This window comes from Scyliorhinus torazame, chromosome 17, assembly GCF_047496885.1.
Source record: "Scyliorhinus torazame isolate Kashiwa2021f chromosome 17, sScyTor2.1, whole genome shotgun sequence".
NCBI classification, from domain to species: Eukaryota; Metazoa; Chordata; class Chondrichthyes; order Carcharhiniformes; family Scyliorhinidae; genus Scyliorhinus; species Scyliorhinus torazame.
In genome coordinates this window covers 100,809,022-100,828,218 of record NC_092723.1, presented here as the reverse complement: position 1 = coordinate 100,828,218, position 19,197 = coordinate 100,809,022, and the positions used below count along the sequence as shown (strand labels likewise).

Here is a 19,197-nt window from a genome sequence, read left to right as displayed (position 1 = left end):
CGCATTCCACCACTGCCTCTCATCCTTCACTGAAACCCTCATTCATACCGTTGCCTCGACTAGATACTCCTGGGCAGCCTCCTACACCACCTGTAAACTTGATGCCATCCAGGACTATGCCAGTTGTGTCTTAACTCCTGCCAAATGCTGTCACTCTGAACGTCACTGGCTCCTCCTCAAGCAACGCACCGATTTGAGAATTCTCAGCCTTAATTTCAAGTCCCTCTACGTGCAGCGCCCCTCTCTGTTATCTCCTCTGGCCACAAAACCGTAAGAGATATCGTGCCCCTTTAACTCTAACCACTTGAACAGCTCTGATATTAATTGCTCTATTGGTGGCCATGCCGTCAGATACTTGGGCCCTGAACACTGGAATACCCTCCCTACCCTCCGCCTCTCCATCCACCACATTCCCCTCCTTTTAAGACACTTCTTAAAAACTAACTCATTGACAAAGCTTTTGGCCATTTGCCCTCATATCAGTTTATGTAGTTTGGTGTCTAATTCTGCATTAGAACCCAGCTGGGGAAAATGTATTACGTTTAAGGTGTTAAATAAATCCAAGTTGTTTTTGTTTAAATTACATTGTAATAAGTACTAATCTTCTTTAAAAAACCGGCAGTATATTAGCAAATTGCATATATGCAGTGTACGTATAACATGTAAATAAAACTTCATTTGTTTCTATAATTCTAATTTTGCTTGATGTTTTCCAGCTGCGGGAGATTCTGCAGGCCCGAAGTCTGCAGATCAAGATGCTTTAAGTCGATGCCCAGGTCTTCTTTAGTCTAGTGAAAAGAATATTTATTTTAATGAAAAACGTGCTGGGAGTTCAACAATAGACAAGAAAATATTAACATTGCTATTTGTTTCCTCAGTAATGTACGTTCATTTATTTTGCAGTTTCAACAATGTGCATGGTTCAAAGATTTCCCTTTTTCCCAATTTAATTAACATCGGGGGCAGCACATTGGCGCAGTGGTTTTAGCACTGTTGCCTCATGGCGCTGAGGATCCAGGTTCGATCCCGGCCCCGGGTCACTGTCCGTGTGGGGTTTTGCACATTCTCCCTGTGTCTGCGTGGGTCTCATTCCCATCAACCAAAAAAAATGTGCAGGGTACGTGAATTGTCCCTGAATTGGGAAAAAAAAGAATTGGGTACTCTAAATTTATTTTCGAAAGTATTGGAACCATTTTGATCTATTTTACTGCAAATCTATGAGGTTTTAATATTTGCATTTATAAGATAAAGTATAAAAATAGTATTGAACTCCTGTACTAGGGGTGAAACGTGGCACAGTGGTTAGCACCGCTATCTACGGAGCTGAGGACTCGGGTTCGAATCCCGGCTCCGGGTCACTGTCCGTGTGGAGTTTGCACATTCTCCCCGTGACTGCGTGGGTTTCACCCCACAACCCAAAGATGTGCAGGTTAGGTGGATTGGCCACACTAAATTGCTCCTTAATTGAAAAAATAAATAATTGGATGCTCAAAATTTATTTTAAGAAAAAGAACTAGTGTACTAGAAACATAGGAACATAAGAAGTAGGAGCTGAAGTAGGCATTGCTGCTGTGTTACTGCCTCCACCATTTAAGTCCCTCTGCAGGAATTGAGCACCAAAAACATCAAGGCTGGCATTCCAGTGCCGTGCTGAGGGAGTACCATCCTATTGGAGGTGCCATCTTTCAGGCGAGTTGTTAACCGAGGCCCCATCTATCTGCTTGTGTGGATATAAAAGATCCCATGGGACTATTTTGAAGAAGAGCAGGGAAGTTCTCCCAGGCCAATATTTATCCCTCAATCAGCATCAGAAAAGCAGATTATCTGATTGCAATGCTGTCTTTTGGGAGTTTGCTTTGTGCAAATTGGCAGTTGCCTACATTACAGCAGCAAGTACATGGTAAAAAGTACCTCATTGGCTGTAAAGCGTTTTGACATGCCTGACAGCAATGAAAAGTGCGATATAAATGCAAGCCTTTTTTCCCCTTTGCAAAGCATTTAAAATATCCTGCCTCCAGCCTTGGGCTGCACATCCCCATTTATCTCCTTCATTTGCCAGGTGTTTGTCGAGCAACAAATCTCCCAAAGTTTTGTTCCACTCCCATTTTCTGAGAATCAACTAGTCCTGCAAAGAGAGTGGAGGTGAGTTAGTGTGTGGTGTTCTAAAGGTACTTCTGTGAGGCAGCTTCATATAGTGAGTCTGCTGAGAGGGAATAGCAGGACACTAGGCACGATGATGGAGTGTGTATGTTGAAGACAGAGGCTGGTGTGCGAAATGTGAATGCAGTTTACAGTAAGTGAAATAATTTCTATATAATACCAGACCTTTGTGAAGACAACAGGTGTGTGCATGTGTTTATGTAGTGTGTGTGTATGTAGTGTGTGTGTTTATGTAGTATGCGTGTGTTTATGTAATGTGCGTGTGTTTATGTAGTGTGTGTGTGTTTATGTAGTGTGTGTGTGTTTATGGAGTGTGTGTTTATGGAGTGTGTGTGTGTTTATGGAGTGTGTGTGTTTCTGTAACATGTGTGTGTTTATGTAACGTGTGTGTTTATGTAGTATGTGTGTGTTTAGTGTGCGTGTGTTTATGTAGTGTGCGTGTGTTTATGTAGTGTGCGTGTGTTTATGTAGTGTGTGTGTGTTTATGTAGTGTGTGTTTATGGAGAGTGTGTGTGTTTATGGAGAGTGTGTGTGTTTATGGAGTGTGTGTGTGTTTATGGAGTGTGTGTGTTTCTGTAACATGTGTGTGTTTATGTAACGTGTGTGTTTATGTAGTATGTGTGTGTTTAGTGTGCGTGTGTTTATGTAGTGTGTGTGTGTTTATGTAGTGTGTGTGTATGTAGTGTGTGTGTTTATGTAGTGTGTGTGTATATGTAGTGTGTGTTTATGTAGTGTGTGTGTGTTTATGTAACGTATGTGTTTATGTAGTTGTGTGTTTATGTAACGTGTGTGTTTATGTAGTGTGTGTGTGTTTATGTAACGTATGTGTTTATGTAGTTGTGTGTTTATGTAACGTGTGTGTTTATGTAGTATGTGGTGTTTATGGAGTGTGTGTGTTTATGTACTGTGTGTGTTTATGGAGTGTGTGTGTGTTTATGTAACGTGTGTGTGTTTATGTAACGTGTGTGTTTATGTAGTATGTGTGTGTTTAGTGTGCGTGTGTTTATGTAGTGTGTGTGTGTTTATGTAGTGTGTGTGTGTTTATGTAACGTGTGTGTTTATGTAGTTGTGTGTTTATGTAACGTGTGTGTTTATGTAGTGTGTGTGTGTTTATGTAGTATGTGGTGTTTATGTAGTGTGTGTGTGTTTATGTATGATGTGGAGATGACGGCGTTGGACTGGGGTGAGCACAGTACGAAGTCTTACAACACCAGGTTAAAGTCCAACAGGTTTGTTTCGATGTCACTAGCTTTCGGAGCGCTGCTCCTTCCTCAGGTGAATGAAGAGGTATGTTACAGAAACAAATATATAGACAAATTCAAAGCTGCCAGACAATGCTTGGAATGTGACCATTAGCAGGTGATTAAATCTTTACAGATCCAGAGATGGGGTAACCTCAGGTTAAAGAGGTGTGAATTGTGTCAAGCCAGGACAGTTGGTAGGATTTCGCAGGCCAGATGGTGGGGGATGAATGTAATGCGACATGAATCCCAGGTCCCGGTTGAGGCTGCACTCGTGTGCGGAACTTGGTTATAAGTTTCTGCTCGGCGATTCTGTGTTGTCGCGCGTCCTGAAGGCCGCCTTGGAGAACGCTTACCCGGAGATCAGAGGCTGAATGCCCTTGACTGCTGAAGTGTTCCCCGACTGGAAGGGAACATTCCTGCCTGGTGATTGTCGCGCGATGTCCGTTCATTCGTTGTCGCAGCGTCTGCATGGTCTCGCCAATGTACCACGCTTCGGGACATCCTTTCCTGCAGCGTATGAGGTAGACAACGTTGGCCGAGTCGCACAAGTATGTACCGCGTACCTGGTGGGTGGTGTTCTCACGTGTAATGGTGGTATCCATGTCGATGATCTGGCACGTCTTGCAGAGATTGCCATGGCAGGGTTGTGTGGTGTCGTGGTCGCTGTTCTGAAGAATGGGTAGTCACGGATAACCTCACGATGCTCCACTTCTCCAGCTTCCACCCTAAACACATGAAAGAAGCCATCCCCTATGGACAAGCTCTCCGTATACACAGGATCTGCTCAGACGAGGAGGAGCGTAACAGACATCTACAGACGTTGAAAGATGCCCTCGTACGAACGGGATATGGCACTCGACTCATCGATCGACAGTTCCAACGCGCCACAGCGAAAAACCGCACCGACCTCCTCAGAAGACAAACATGGGGCACAACCAACAGAATACCCTTCGTCGTCCAGTACTTTCCCGGAGCGGAGAAACTACGACATCTTCTTCACAGCATTCAACACATCATTGATGAAGATGAACATCTTGCCAAGGTCATCCCCACACCCCCACTACTTGCCTTCAAACAACCGCGCAACCTCAAACAAACCATTGTTTGCAGCAAACTACCCAGTCTTCAGAACAATGACCACGACACCACACAACCCTGTCATGGCAATCTCTGCAAGACGTGCCAGATCATCGACATGGATACCACTATTACACGTGAGAACACCACCCACCAGGTACGCGGTACATACTCGTGCGACTCGGCCAACGTTGTCTACCTCATACGCTGCAGGAAAGGATGTCCCGAAGCGTGGTACATTGGCGAGACCATGCAGACGCTGCGACAACGAATGAACGGACATCGCACGACAATCACCAGGCAGGAATGTTCCCTTCCAGTCGGGGAACACTTCAGCAATCAAGGGCATTCAGCCTCTGATCTCCGGGTAAGCGTGCTCCAAGGCGGCCTTCAGGACGCGTGACAATGCAGAATCGCCGAGCAGAAACTTATCGCCAAGTTCCGCACACATGAGTGCGGCCTCAACCGGGACCTGGGATTCATGTCGCATTACATTCATCCCCCACCATCTGGCCTGCGAAATCCTACCAACTGTCCTGGCTTGACACAATTCACACCTCTTTAATCTGAGGTTACCCCATCTCTGGATCTGTAAAGATTTAATCACCTGCTAATGGTTGCATTCCAAGCATTGTCTGGCAGCTTTGAATTTGTCTATATATTTGTTTCTGGAACATACCTCTTCATTCACCTGAGGAAGGAGCAGCGCTCCGAAAGCTAGTGACATCGAAACAAACCTGTTGGACTTTAACCTGGTGTTGTAAGACTTCGTACTGTGTTTATGTAGTGTGTGTGTGTTTATGTAGCGTGTGTGTGGATGTGGTGTGGATGTGTTTACGTAGGGTGTGTGTGGATGGAGTGTATGCGAGGGGTGCAGGGTGTGGGTGTGGAGTGGAGTGTGAATGTAGTGTGTGTATGGCCCTCATAATTTTGTCCCTCTTAGACTCCTCTGTTCTAAGGGGAAAAAAAACAGCCTATCCAATCTCTCCTCTGCAATTTTCAAGTCCTGGCAACATTCTTGTAAATCTCCTCTGCACTCTCTCCAGTACAACTAAGTCCTTGCTGTAATGTAGTTACCGGAACAGTACACAAAATTCCAGCTGTGGCCTAACCAATGTTTTATATAGTTCCAGCAGTACATCCATGCTTTTGTATTCAATACCTCACCCAATAAAGGAAAGCATTTGTGGTAATACCAGGTATTGCGGTACCTGAGAGGTGGATGACCATTGGCTAGACCCAGGAGTCTACCATTGGCTGATGTACATAGCTCCACCCTGAAAGGCGGAGTATAAGAACCAATGCCATCCAGCAGCCTTCACTTTCTGTATCGAAGCTGCTGGGGAACAGTTCCAGCAGATTAAAGCCTATTAGTTATGCCTCACCTTGTCTCGAGAGTAATTGATTGCGCATCAATTTAATCTGCTGCAACTTCAGTTGAAAGGATGGATCTCCGTATCAAACCGGAGTGCCTTCAGCTCAGCCCCCACGTGGACAACTCTGCTGCTATCTTCAAACATTGGCTGGCGTGCTTTAAGGGCTACCTCGTCACGGCCGCCGGCACCCCCACGGAAAGACAAAAGATGCACCTTCTACGCTCGCGGGTCAGCCCTGGGATCTACCCTCTGATCGAGGAGGCGGAGAATTATGCTGCGGCGATCAAGCTGCTAGAAGGACATTATATCCGCCCTGTGAACCAGGTCTACATAGATTACATAGATTACATAGAACATACAGTGCAGAAGGAGGCCATTCGGCCCATCGAGTCTGCACCGACCCACATTAATCCCTCACTTCCACCCTATCCCCGCAACCTAATAACCCCTCCCAACCCTTATGGACACTACGGGCAATTTTTTTTAGCATGGCCAATCCACCTAACCTGCATGTCTTTGGACTGTGGGAGGAAACCGGAGCACCCGGAGGAAACCCACGCAGACACGGGGAGAACGTGCAGACTCCGCACAGACAGTGACCCAGCGGGGAATCGAACCTGGGACCCTGGCGCTGTGAAGCCACAGTGCTATCCACTTGTGCTACCGTGCTGCCCCCCAGTCTACACTCGTCACTTGCTGGCGACTAGAAGGCAAAGCCCCGAGGAAACGTTGGAAGACTTCTACCGGGCGCTGCTGGTGCTGGGCCGAAACTGTGGCTGCCCGCCAGTTTCGGGGAACGAGCACACGGAACTTTTGATCAGGGATGCTTTCGTGGCAGGTATGACCTCCCCCGATATCTGCTGAAGGCTCCTAGAAATGGACACTCTGGAACTTACTAAGGCACAGGCCCTGGCGGGGTCCATGGACATTGCCTATAAAAACGCGCTGGCCTTTGCTCCCGGATGTGCGGCGGCCCCCTGGGCTGCATGGCACCCCGTTGCGGCAGTCCCTCAGACTTTTCCCTTGACCCCGCAAGCCTGCGCGGCGAGACGGCCCGCGACCGGCGCCGGACAATGCTGTTTCTTCTGCGGGCAGGCGAATCATCCGCGCCCACGCTGCCCGGCCCGCACCTCCACCTGCAAAGGGTGCGGCAAGAAGGGCCACTATGTCGGGGTCTGCCAGGCCCGCGCCGTGGCCACGGTCTCCAGCGACTATCGGCAGCCCCCCTTTCAGGCCCCGGCCGCCCAGCGCTCACCGCCACCCATCCATCCTAAGGCCATGTGCGACCCGCGGGCGTGGCCATTTTGCCCCCCGGCCACCACGCTGGATGGGTGGGCGCCGCCATTTTGTCCCTCGCCGCCGCCATCTTCTTCATCCCCGGACTCCATGTGCGACCCATGGCTGACGCCATCTTGGATGGGGCCCCAGGCCCCCAGCACAGCCGACTACACGCTGCCCGACCAGAACTCTCCATTACTGCAGCTGGCCTTGGAGACTCTGGACCAGAGTCAGCCCCGGACGCTTGCGAAAGCTACAATGACGATCTCCATCAACGGCCATGTGACGTCGTGCTTGATTGACTCTGGGAGCACGGAAAGCTTTGTTCACCCCGACTCGGTAAGGCGCTGTTCTCTTGTCACCCATCCCGTAAACCAAAGGATCTCCCTGGCCTCCGGGTCACACGCGGTGGAGTTAAAGGGGTTCTGCCTAGCAAACCTCACTGTCCAAGGCAGAGAATTTCACAATTTCCACCTGTATGTCCTGCCGCACCTCTGCACAGCTACCCTCCTTGGGCTGGATTTCCAGTGCCATCTGCAAAGCCTGACTTTTAAATTTGGAGGCCCTATACCCCCCCTGACTGTCTGCGGCCTCGCGACCCTTAAGGTCGACCCGCCTTCCCTGTTCGCGAACCTCACCCCGGATTGCAAACCTGTCGCCACCAGGAGCAGACGGTACAGCGCCCAGGACTGGACCTTTATCAGGTCGGAGGTCCAGAGGCTGCTGAGGGAAGGGGTCATCGAAGCGAGCAACAGTCCCTGGAGAGCTCAAGTAGTGGTGGTAAAGACCGGGGAGAAACATAGGATGGTCATTGACTACAGCCAGACCATCAACAGGTTTACGCAGCTGGATGAGTACCCTCTCCCCCTTATAGCCGACCTGGTGAACAGGATTGCGCAATACAAGGTTTTCTCCACGGTGGATCTCAAGTCTGCCTACCACCAGCTACCCCTCCGTAATGGTGACCGCCAGGACACTGCCTTTGAAGCAGACGAGCGGCTCTATCACTTTTTAAGGGTTCCCTTCAGTGTCCCAAACATGGTCTCGGTCTTCCAACGAGAGATGGACAGAATGGTTGACCGGTACGGCTTACGCCCAACATTCCCGTATCTTGATAATGTCACCATCTGCGGCCATGACCAGCAGGACCACGACACCAACCTCCGAAAATTTCTCCAGACTGCGAAAATCCTTAATCTGACTTACAATAAGGATAAATGCGTGTTTAGCACTGACCATCTAGCCATTCTAGGCTACGTAGTGCGAAGTGGAGTCATAGGCCCCGACCCTGAGCGCATGCGCCCCCTCATGGAGTTCCCGCTCCCTCACTGCCCCAAGGCCCTAAAGCACTGCCTCGGCTTCTTCAGCTATTATGCACAGTGGGTCCCCAATTTCGCAGACAAGACTCGACCCCTAATCCAGTCCACAACCTTCCCCCTGTCGACGGAGCCCTGCCAGGCCTTCAGCCGCATCAAAGCAGACATTGCTAAAGCCACGATGCGCACCATCGACGAGTCCCTCCCCTTCCAGGTCGAGAGCGATGCGTCCGACGTAGCTCTGGCGGCCACCCTCAACCAAGCAGGCAGGCCTGTGGCTTTGTTCTCCCGTACCCTCCATGCTTCCGAAATTCGCCACTCCTCGGTCGAAAAGGAGGCCCAGGCCAGAGTAGAAGTTGTGCGACACTGGAGGCATTACCTGGCCGATAGGAGATTCACTCTCCTCACGGACCAACGGTCGGTTGCCCTCATGTTCGATAATCAGCGGGGCAAGATTAAGAACGACAAGATCTTGCGGTGGAGGATCGAACTCTCCACCTACAATTACGAGATCTTGTACCATCCGGGGAAGCTGAATGAGCCTCCTGATGCCCTGTCCCATGGCCACCGCACAAGTGGACCGCTTCCGATCCCTCCACGAGGACCTCTGCCACCCGGGGGTCACTGGTTTCTTTCATTTTATCAAGACCCGCAATCTGCCCTACTCCATCGAGGAGGTCAGGACCGTCACCAGGGACTGCCAAATCTGCGCGGAGTGCAAACCGCACTTCTACCGGCCAGAGGGGGCGCACCTGATAAAGGCTTCCCCTCCCTTTGAACGTCTCAGTCTGGACTTCAAAGGCCCCCTCCCCTCCAGCGACCACAACACGTACTTCCTGAACGTGATTGACGAGTACTCCCGGTTCCCATTCGCCATCCCCTGCCCAGATATGACCACAACCACCGTCATCAAGGCCCTCCAGGGTATCTTTACACTGTTCGGTTTCCCCGCATACATTCACAGTGATAGGGGGTCCTCCTTTATGAGTGACGAACTGCGTCAATTCCTGCTCAGCAAAGGCATCGCCTCGAGCAGGACGACCAGTTACAACCCCCGGGGAAACGGGCAGGTTGAGAGGGAGAACGGCACGGTCTGGAAGACCGTCCTGCTGGCCCTACAGTCCAGGAATCTCCCAGTCTCCCGCTGGCAGGAAGTCGTCCCGGTGGCCCTTCACTCCATCCGGTCGCTGCTCTGTCTTACCACAAATCAGACACCTCATGAACGTCTCCTTGTTTTCCCCAGGAAGTCCTCCTCCGGGACCTCACTCCCAACCTGGCTAGCGACACCCGGACCCATCCTGCTTTGGAAACATGTGAGGGCGCACAAGTCGGACCCGTTGGTCGAGAGGGTCCACCTGCTGCACGCCAACCCCTAGTATGCCTATGTAGCGTTCCCTGACGGCCGCCAAGTCACGGTCTCCCTTCGGGACCTGGCGCCCGCCGGAGCCCCACGCGCACCCTGCACCAGTGCCCCCACCCCCTCCCTCCCCGCAGCACCTGACCGGAGGGTCAGTAATCCCTCCGCCCCTGCCTAGGCCCGAACAAGCACCGACGCCCCCTACAGGCGCCCCCCTCCCCCCGCCCACCTTTCGCCCCAACAGCGCCACCTAGGGGTGACAAAGCTGCCTGGGAGGACGGCACCACATTCCCGGAGTCGCAACCGCCGGGACCCCCATCAGGATCACCGCCGAAGCCCAGATGCTCCAGAAGGACGACCAGGCCACCCGATCGACTGATTGCTGCACCATGATCACTTTGCTATTACCCTCGACATCACGGCACCTCCATACCTGGTCCTACCATGCGAAAGGTGACATTAACGCTGGCCATCACCCCACCGGGCTTTTTTTTTTTAACAGGGGGTGAATGTGGTAATACCAGGTATTGCGGTACCTGAGAGGTGGATGACCATTGGCTAGACCCAGGAGTCTACCATTGGCTGATGTACATAGCTCTGCCCTGAGAGGCGGAGTATAAGAACCAATGCTGTCCCAGCAGCCTTCACTTTCTGTATCGAAGCTGCTGGGGAACAGTTCTAGCAGATTAAAGCCTATTAGTTATGACTCACCTTGTTTTCCCCACCTTGTCCATCTGTCCTGCCACCTTCAGGGACTTGTGGACATGCACTCCAAGATCTCTCACTTCCTCAATTCCTCTCAATATCTTCGTTTTTGTTGAGTGTAAAAATCCTCCTGTATAAACTGCTTTTTTTATTTTCTGTTATTCTGGCTTATATGATTTTTGTACCTGAACAAAAATTTGCCTATGCCTTTAAGATGGCTTTCACCTTTAAGTTTTTTTTAAAAAGTATCCAGACAGATGTGCTGACATCGCTGATGACTCATCTTGATGGACTTGGGTGCCGGCCAATGAGCTGTACTTTGCTGGGCACTCAGCTAGCTGGTCATCTATGCTGATTGGTAGTGACTGTTCTGGAATGTTCCTTTTCACTGTGAGACTGTTTCCAAGTTAGTTTCATTTTGAACTCAGAACTGAAGAAAGCTCTTTAGAGTTTTCTCTCTCCATAAAAAGGGTAGGACTCTCTCAACCACCTCGGCTGGGGCTCACTCCAGGTAATTGGAGCAGCAGCTTTTCTTCTCTATCCAGCCTGTGAGTATTTCCGTTTGATCAAGCTCTGATCTCTCTCTTACCTTATGAACTCTATCTAAAGGTTCAAATTAAAGACACGGTAATTTGTACCTCTTAGACACGGGGCAGCACAGTAGCATTGTGGGGCAGCACGGTAGCATTGTGGATAGCACAATTGCTTGACAGCTCCAGGGTCCCAGGTTCGATTCCGGCTTGGGTCACTGTCTGTGCGGAGTATGCACATCCTCCCCGTGTGTGCATGGGTTTCCACCAGGTGCTCCGGTTTCCTCCCACAGTCCAAAGATGTGCAGGTTAGGTGGATTGGCCATGATAAAATTGCCCTAAGTGTCCAAATTTGCCCTTAGTGTTGGGTGGGGGTTACTGGGTTATGGGGATAAGGTGGAGGTGTTGACCTTGGGTAGGGTGCTCTTTCCAAGAGCCGGTGCAGACTTGATGGGCCAAATGGCCTCCTTCTGTACTGTAAATTCGATGAAGACCTTTCTCTCTCTACAGTCCGATTGACCAGCAAGGAAGTTCAAATCAGCAGCAGCTGAGGCAGGGCCAGTCATTTAAAGAAACCTCTTTAAAATCTCATGAGGGGAACTCTGTTTTCCTCAGTGAAGCTAGCGGACATTCTGGTTGAATTGGAAACAAGTAAGAATTGCACAGGCCTCAGGTGGATCTTCTGAGTGAAGGCCAAGGTTAATAAAAGTGAAAGTGGCTCTCCAGAGGGAATCCCACAGTCTCAGGATTCAGTCTGAATGTTTCAGCCAGAGGGTCCTCGTTAGCCATCCAACCGGTAGTTCTCAATCACTCCGCGTTGTGGAAGGACAGTCATCTGTAAAAACAACTTCAACATCCGAAGCAAGGGCACTCATCTTTCATCTCACATTAATCCGCTTTTATTTTTCGCCTCCCCCTCCCTCTGCGTGTGTATGACTTGTGTGTGTTTCGGGAGAGGGTGGGATGGATAAAAGGGGGTGTAGTAGATTAGCTGGCTGTTATTTTGGTATAATTATTGCACGCCTTATCTCTAATGTTGCTATAAATAAACAGTTGTTGTGATGTGGGCGTCGCTGGTTAGACTAGATTTTATTGCCGATCTCTAGTTGCCCTTCACAAGGTGGTGGTGAGATGCCTTCTTGAACCGCTGCAGTCCGTGAGGTGTAGGTACACCTACTGTGCGGTTAGGGAGGGAGTTCCAGGATGTTGACCCATCAAAAGTGAAGGAGCGGCGATATATTTCCAAGTCAGGGTGGTGAGTGACTTGGAGGGGAAGGTGGTGGGGTTCCCAGGTATCTGCTGCTCTTGTCCTTTTAGATGGTAGTGGTCGAGGGTTTGGCAGGTGCAGGCTAAGGAACCTTGCTGAGTTACTGTAATGCATCTTGAGAATGGTACACGCGGCTGCCAATGTTCGTCGGTGGTGGAGGGTTTAAATGTTTGTGGAAGAGGGAACAATCAAGCAGGCTACATTGTCCTCAATGGTGTTGAGCTTCCTGAGTGTTGTTGGAGCTGCACTCATCCAGGCAAGTGGAGAATATTCCACTACACTCCTGGCTTGTGCCTTGTAGATGGTGGACAGACTTTGGGGGTCAGGTGGTGAGTTACTAGGATTCCTAGCCTTTGACCTGCCCTGGTAGCCACATTATTAATGTGGCTAAAGCAGTTCAATTTCTGATCAATGGTGTTGATTGTGGGGGATTCAGCAATGGTAATGCCATTGCATGTCAAGGGGTGATGGTTAGATCTTCTCTTGTAGGAGATGGTCATTGACTGGCACATGTGTGGCGTGATTGTAACTTGCCACTTGTCAGCCCAAGCCTGGATATTGTACAGGTCTTGCTGCATTTAAACATGGACTGCTTCATTATCTGAGGAGTCGCGAATGGTGCTGAACATTGTGCAGTCATCCGCAAACATCCCCAATTCTGATCTTATGATGGAAGGGAGGTCATTGATGAAGCAGCGGAAGATGGTTGGGCCTAGGACACTAGCCTGAGGAACTCCTGCAGTGATGTCCTGGAGCTAAGATGATTAACCTCCAACAACCACAATCATCTTCCTTTGTGCCAGGTATGACTCCAACCAGTAGAGAGTTTTCCCCCTGATTCCCATTGACTCCAGTTTAGCTCGGGCTCCTTGATGCCATACTCGGTCAAATGCTGCCTTGATGTCAAGGGCAGTCACTCTCACCTCACCTCTGGAATTCAGCTCTTTTGTCCATGTTTGAACCAAGGCTGTAATGAAGTCAGGAGCTGTGACCCTGGCAGACCCAAACTGCATGTCCGTGAGAAGATTATTGCTGAATAAGTGCCGCTTGAAAGCACTGTGATGACTCCTTCCATCACTTTGCTGATGTTGGAGACTAGACTGATGGGGCGAAAATTGGCTGGGTTGAATTTGTCCTGTTTCTTGTGTACAGGACATAACTGGGCAATATTCCACATTGCTGGGTAGATGCTAGTGTTGTATCTATACTGGAACAGCTTGGTTAGGAGTGCAGCAAGTTCTGGAGCACAAGTCTTCAGTACTATTGCTGGGATAGTGTCAGAGCCCATAGCCTTTGCAGTATCCAGTGCCTTCAGCCATTTCTTGATGTCATGTGGAGTGAATCGTAAAGGCTGAAGACATCTGTGATGCTGGGGACATCTGGAGGAGGCCGAGATGGATCATCTACTCGTCACTTCTGGCTGAAGATTGTTGCAAATGCCTCAGCCTTGTCTTTTGAGGAGCAGCACGGTGGTGCATTGGTAAGCACTGCTGCCTAAGACACTGAGGATCCGGATTCAATCCCAGCCCTGGGTCACTGTCTGTGTGGATTTCCCCGTGTCTGTGTGGGTTTCACCCCCACAACCCAAAGATGTGCATGTTCGGTGGATTGGCCACACTTGCATGGTGTACCAAAAACAAGCTCTCTCTAAATGTCGGAAAGACCAAGGAACAGAGCATCAACAGCAGGAAGGGTAGCACACACCCGTCTGCATCAATGGCTCCGAAGTGGAGATGGTCGATAACTTAAAATTCCTGGGGGTCACCATCACCAACAGTCTGTCCTGATCCACTCAAGTTAATGCAACAATCAAGAAAGCCCAATAACGTGTCTACTTCCTACAGAAGATAAAGAAATTCAGCATGTCTGCATCGACTCTCACAAACCTCTACATATGTGCAATAGAGAGCATCCTATCCGGCTGCATCACAGCTTGGTATGGCAACTGCTCGGTCCAAGATCGAAAGAAACTGCAGAGTGTGGTGAACTCGGCCAAAGGCATCACCCAAGCTTGCCACCCTCACATTGATTTTGTCTACACCTCCCGCTGCCTCAGGAAGGCAGACAGCATTATCAGAGACCCCTCCCCCAGGCATTGCCTTCTTCTAGACCCTTCCATCAGGCAGAAGATACTGAAGATCCGCACATCCAGACATAGGAACAGCTTCTTCCCCACAGCTACTAGACTCCTCAACGACTCTCCCTCGGACTGATGTTCCCTGTAAAAACACTTCACAATGCCCTATGCTGCTCTTGCTCATGTATTTGCTTTGTTTGGCCCCTTGTTCCGCATTGGAACCAATCACTGTTTGTCGATTAACCATTTGTCAATGTTCTCTGTTGATTATTCTTTTCTCTATTATGTACGCACTGTGTACATTCCCCTGACCGCAGAAAAATACTTTCCACTGTACTTCGGTACATGTGACAATGAATCAAATCAATCAATCAATTGCCCCTAAATTGGAAAATTATTGGGTACTGTAAATTCTTTTTAAAAAAGCCTTGTTTTTGCACATATGTGCTTGGCTCCTCCATCATTGTGGGTGGGGATATTTGGAGAGCCTCCTCCTCCAGTGAGTTGTTTAATTATCCACCACCATTCACTGCTGGATGTGTGTGGGCTAGAGAGCATTTATTGTGGAATCGCTTAGCTCTGTCTATTACTTGCTGCTTATGCTGTTTGGCACACAAGTAGTCCTGTGATGTAGCTTCACCAGGTTGACACCTCATTTTCCGGTATGCCTGATGTTGCTCCTGGCACTCTCCTGCACTCTTCATTGAACCAGGCTGATCCGCTGGCTTGGTGGTAATGGTAGAGTGGGGGATATGCCAGGCCATGAGGTTGCAGATTGTGGTTGAATATAATTCTGCTCCTGCTGATGGCCCACAGCCCCTCATGGATGCCCAGTCTTGAGTTGCTAGATCTATTCGAAGTCTATCCCATTTAGCTCAGTGGTAGGGCTACACAACACGATGGAGGGTATCCTCAGTGTGAAGACGGGACTTTGTCTCCACAAGGACTGTGCGGTGGTCACTTCTACTGATACTGTCTAGAGCGTGTGGGGCTGAGCACCAGCTCAGGGTGTCGTAACATGAGTATACCAAACAAATTCCTTCTCCAAATGCATTACCTCACACTTTTCTGGATTGAATTCCATTTGCCACTTCTGTGCCCTTTCAACCAAACCATTGATAGAATTCTGGAGTCAACAGCTTCCTCTTCACCATCAACTACATGGCCAATGCTTGTGTCATCTGCAGATTTCCCAATCATGCCTCCCACATTGAAGTCTAAGCTGAGTGGTAAAGCTCACTCTGTCCAGTTTTCCAAGTTCACCAGCTGACAGTGCTGTGAAGGTGGCTCACCTGTGAGATTTTAAAATGAAGCCCCACCATCAAAATCGTTCAGACCTCTTCCCAGTGCCACCGCACAGGCACCATGCTTGGTCCCCATCTCCTGCCCAACGTGTAACCTTGCCTGTGAATCCCTTCCAACTGTTTTATTTTGGGATGTATCAGAAATACATGAAGATTGACATTGGTAAACTGTAGGAGTGTTGTTCACCAGTGGGATGCACAATGTAGACCTCCTGCACTCTCAGAGCCCTTTCACTCAGGTGAGTGTGCAGCAGAACTCAAGCCACAGGCTTAAGAAATGGGCAGGAGATCAATCCGGAAGAAACATTTCTACTACTCAATGACTTTTTTATGGGCGAGTAGAGTGTTTTTATCTTCAGAATTATACATTTCCAAGAGTTTGCTTTTTTGGGGGAGTGGTGGGTTCAATAAAATCTTGGCAGATCCATATTTTAGCAAATCTTTGTTGTTGTTTATTCAGCCTGTAAGAAAAACGTGCGATTTGATTTATTTTTCCTTGCTCACAAGAGTCAATATGCTACCCACAGATTTAATTTGCGGTGTTTTTATTTCTATCTTTATCTGCAACACTCACCCATCAGTCACACACTGAGGTACTCTTAAGCTATTGCAGACCCAAGAATTTTAGTATCCAGCTGTGTTTGAGTAATTTCACTCACACGCTGAAACACAGCAGAGTCATGCTGTAGGTCAGTTATGATGGTTTGAACGTCTTAATATTTCTACACACTGCACGAGTTGTATGAAATCACAGTGAATAGCTGAATTTGTGATTGAAAGCTTGGATTTCTTTCCCGAGGTTCAGCTGACGCACATAAATAATGCTGTGTGAATCACTTTGTTTGCAGCTTTATAATAGGATGGTGATTTGTCATTGTCAAACCTCGGCTAAAACGGTCTCTGAGCCCAGTTACTTAACTTGGTGATAGTTGGATGTTGTACCTCATGTCATAAAGTGGATAAATGAGCAGAATATTGACAAACCCCACCTTAAGTTATAATGAATTCATATTTATTAGTACAGCTGTTCTATATAAATTCAATGGTTCAAATTATTATAAACATGGGGGGGGGGAAAATAACAATTATTTGTCTTTCTTTCTTTAAGGAAGAGGTTCAGTAAAAGTCTTTTGCCCAGCCCAGAATGCAGCTGAAGATGCCACACGTTCAGCTACAGCCAATTGCAATGCTAAACCAATGGGTGAGACTGTCATTTTATTAAACCAGTTCAAGTGTAGATGTTTTTCGATCAAAACACAACACTCCTCATTGCCACGCTGTTTAGACAGAAATGTGAACGTAGTGGAATTACAATTTTTTTTTTGAAAACAGGACTTATTGCTAACGACACCATGCAGGGATTAGCCCCCCTTCACGATTTATGTGACCTCCGCAAGATGTAATGGCACTCTGAACAAGAGTCAAATAGAAGATCCAAGACACAGTGGACTCTGGGCATTTCCAAAACTGACAACACGTGCAAACTGGAGAAAGCTGACATCTGCTGATGACCCTTTTTTTCCCCCTATAATTTCTCATTGAGATGGACATTTTGCGAAACCACTGTACATTTCAATTGGACGCTGCTTGCTAGGGAAAACATTTTGGACCTTGGTGAGGCCAGCCAATCACGCATTTGGATGCAATTTAAGGATGAAGGCCCTTTTTATCGATTTCCAGGGATGCACTTGGGCTGGGGCTGATACGGGGACCTCTCGTTGGGTGCAATTACTTTATTTGAAAGCAAATTGTAACCAGTTCCAAGGATAGCGATTGAAAAGTTTGAATCTTTTTTAGACTGTGACAGAAGACATATAAAAGATGCTTATAGCTACTGAATCAAAAGATTGATTAGGATGGGAGTAACTTTAGATCAAGTTTTATATCCGTGCATAATATGCTTGCGACGGCTTACATTAATCGTTATTTTTATTGGCATTTTCCAGCTTGTCCTACTCGGGTGACAGAATCATCGTGTCCAAACCCACCGCAGTAGGAGATTTGTGGGAGCAGTGTTCAGGTGTTCAGTAATGAAAGGAATATGAATTATAATCAAGAGTTTGCTCCTATTTGACAAGTGGAAGTGAAGAAAAGTAAATGCATCTTTTAACGCCATGAACTTCGGGATTTTCACCTAGCAGCGCAGTTTCACCATTAACATTGCAATGGTTATTACTATTCTGTTTAATTGTTACAGTCCTGGATCAATGGCAGCGTGATTGACAACATGTTCAGAAATTAATAAATGATGGAAAGGGGCCGAGTTACTTTTGGTCTGAAGGTCATGGGCATTATGTTCCTGGACAGTAATACGGGTTCTTTGCCTTTTTCACGAAAACTGTATGTTAAAGGGCACATTTGTGTTTGAGTACAGTTTGAGTACAGCAGCCAGTGATTTGAATTTATCATGCTGTTCCAGATGTGTCCTTCAGAACTCACCAACAGGGGAAGCCTTCATTTGTTTTATTTTTCTCTTTCTACACTTGCCTGACAAACCATTCCTTCTTCATCCAGTTCTTGCTGCAAACATTATTCCGCCTCATTTTCAGACATTTGAATTTTGAGGCAATTCAGGAGACATATCCAAAACTTTTTAGAATCATCCCTCATAACATCCAGGTTCCAAAAGCATAGTCGAACCGGATTAACACAGTTGCTATTGTTTCAGACCCAATCATGCACCCTTTTTGACCTGAAGAGCTGGAATGCACCCTCAGCATCTCAAGGACCTACAGATATTGTGTGCAGTTTTTAAGGAAAGATGAGAGAAAACCCCACTGGTTTTAACTTTCTCTCGCCTTCCCTCTCTGTGTAATAGCATTCATTATCTGAAATAAAAACAGAAGATGCCAGAAAACCTCAGCAGGTTTGGCAGCGTCTGTAGAGAAAGGAGCAGAGTTAACATTTTAAATCTGTGTGAGACTTCTACAGAACTGCTCACTATATCCCCCTTGTGGACTGAGACAGATCAGGAACTCACACAACCACGCGTGGGAACCCAAGTTGTGTCACACCTCTTCAGCCACTTATCCTTTCCGTTTTTCCCATGTTCTGTGACTTTCCCTTTTTAAACCTTTTCCATCTCTTCTGGTTTTTCCGATGTTCGTTGTGTAAATATTGGGGGGGGGTGGGGAGTTTATGTTTATTATTATGCTTTAAGAAGATGATCAACAATGCAAAGTTTTGAAGTATTAGTGACTGATAGATTTTTACAAGCTACTAATGGAGCAAACTCTGATTATCACTGTACATATTTCTAGAATAAAACTGTTATTGGACCTGGTCTGTAATAAGATGCAAAAAGTTGTTAATAACTGTAGAGGAAAAGGGCATATTTTTAATTAAAAATGTCCCCCGTTCCTCTTTCTGTGTATTCAAATGAGCCTTTCAGAACTCTCCTAACTGGTAGAAGAAATCACCAGTTTAATTTATTTTTCACTATACTTTTCTGACGAGCCTTGCTGGTTCATTTGAGCACTTAATTGCTACCATCACATGAGAAAAGC

At 47.8% G+C, this 19,197-nt stretch overlaps 1 protein-coding gene across 1 annotated transcript in view; it reads left to right on the top strand.

Moving 5' to 3' along the window:
* LOC140394020 (uncharacterized) overlaps positions 1-18,969 on the top strand; it is a 186,087-nt gene extending 167,118 nt beyond the window's left edge. Inside the window, exons 19-21 of the mRNA XM_072480791.1 lie at positions 717-776; positions 16,800-16,892; positions 17,638-18,969. Of these exons, the coding sequence (XP_072336892.1) occupies positions 717-776; positions 16,800-16,892; positions 17,638-17,687 (203 nt within the window). The 3' untranslated portion in view covers positions 17,688-18,969. The remainder of the gene's footprint in view (positions 1-716; positions 777-16,799; positions 16,893-17,637) is intronic.
* The last annotated feature ends 228 nt before the right edge of the window (positions 18,970-19,197 follow it).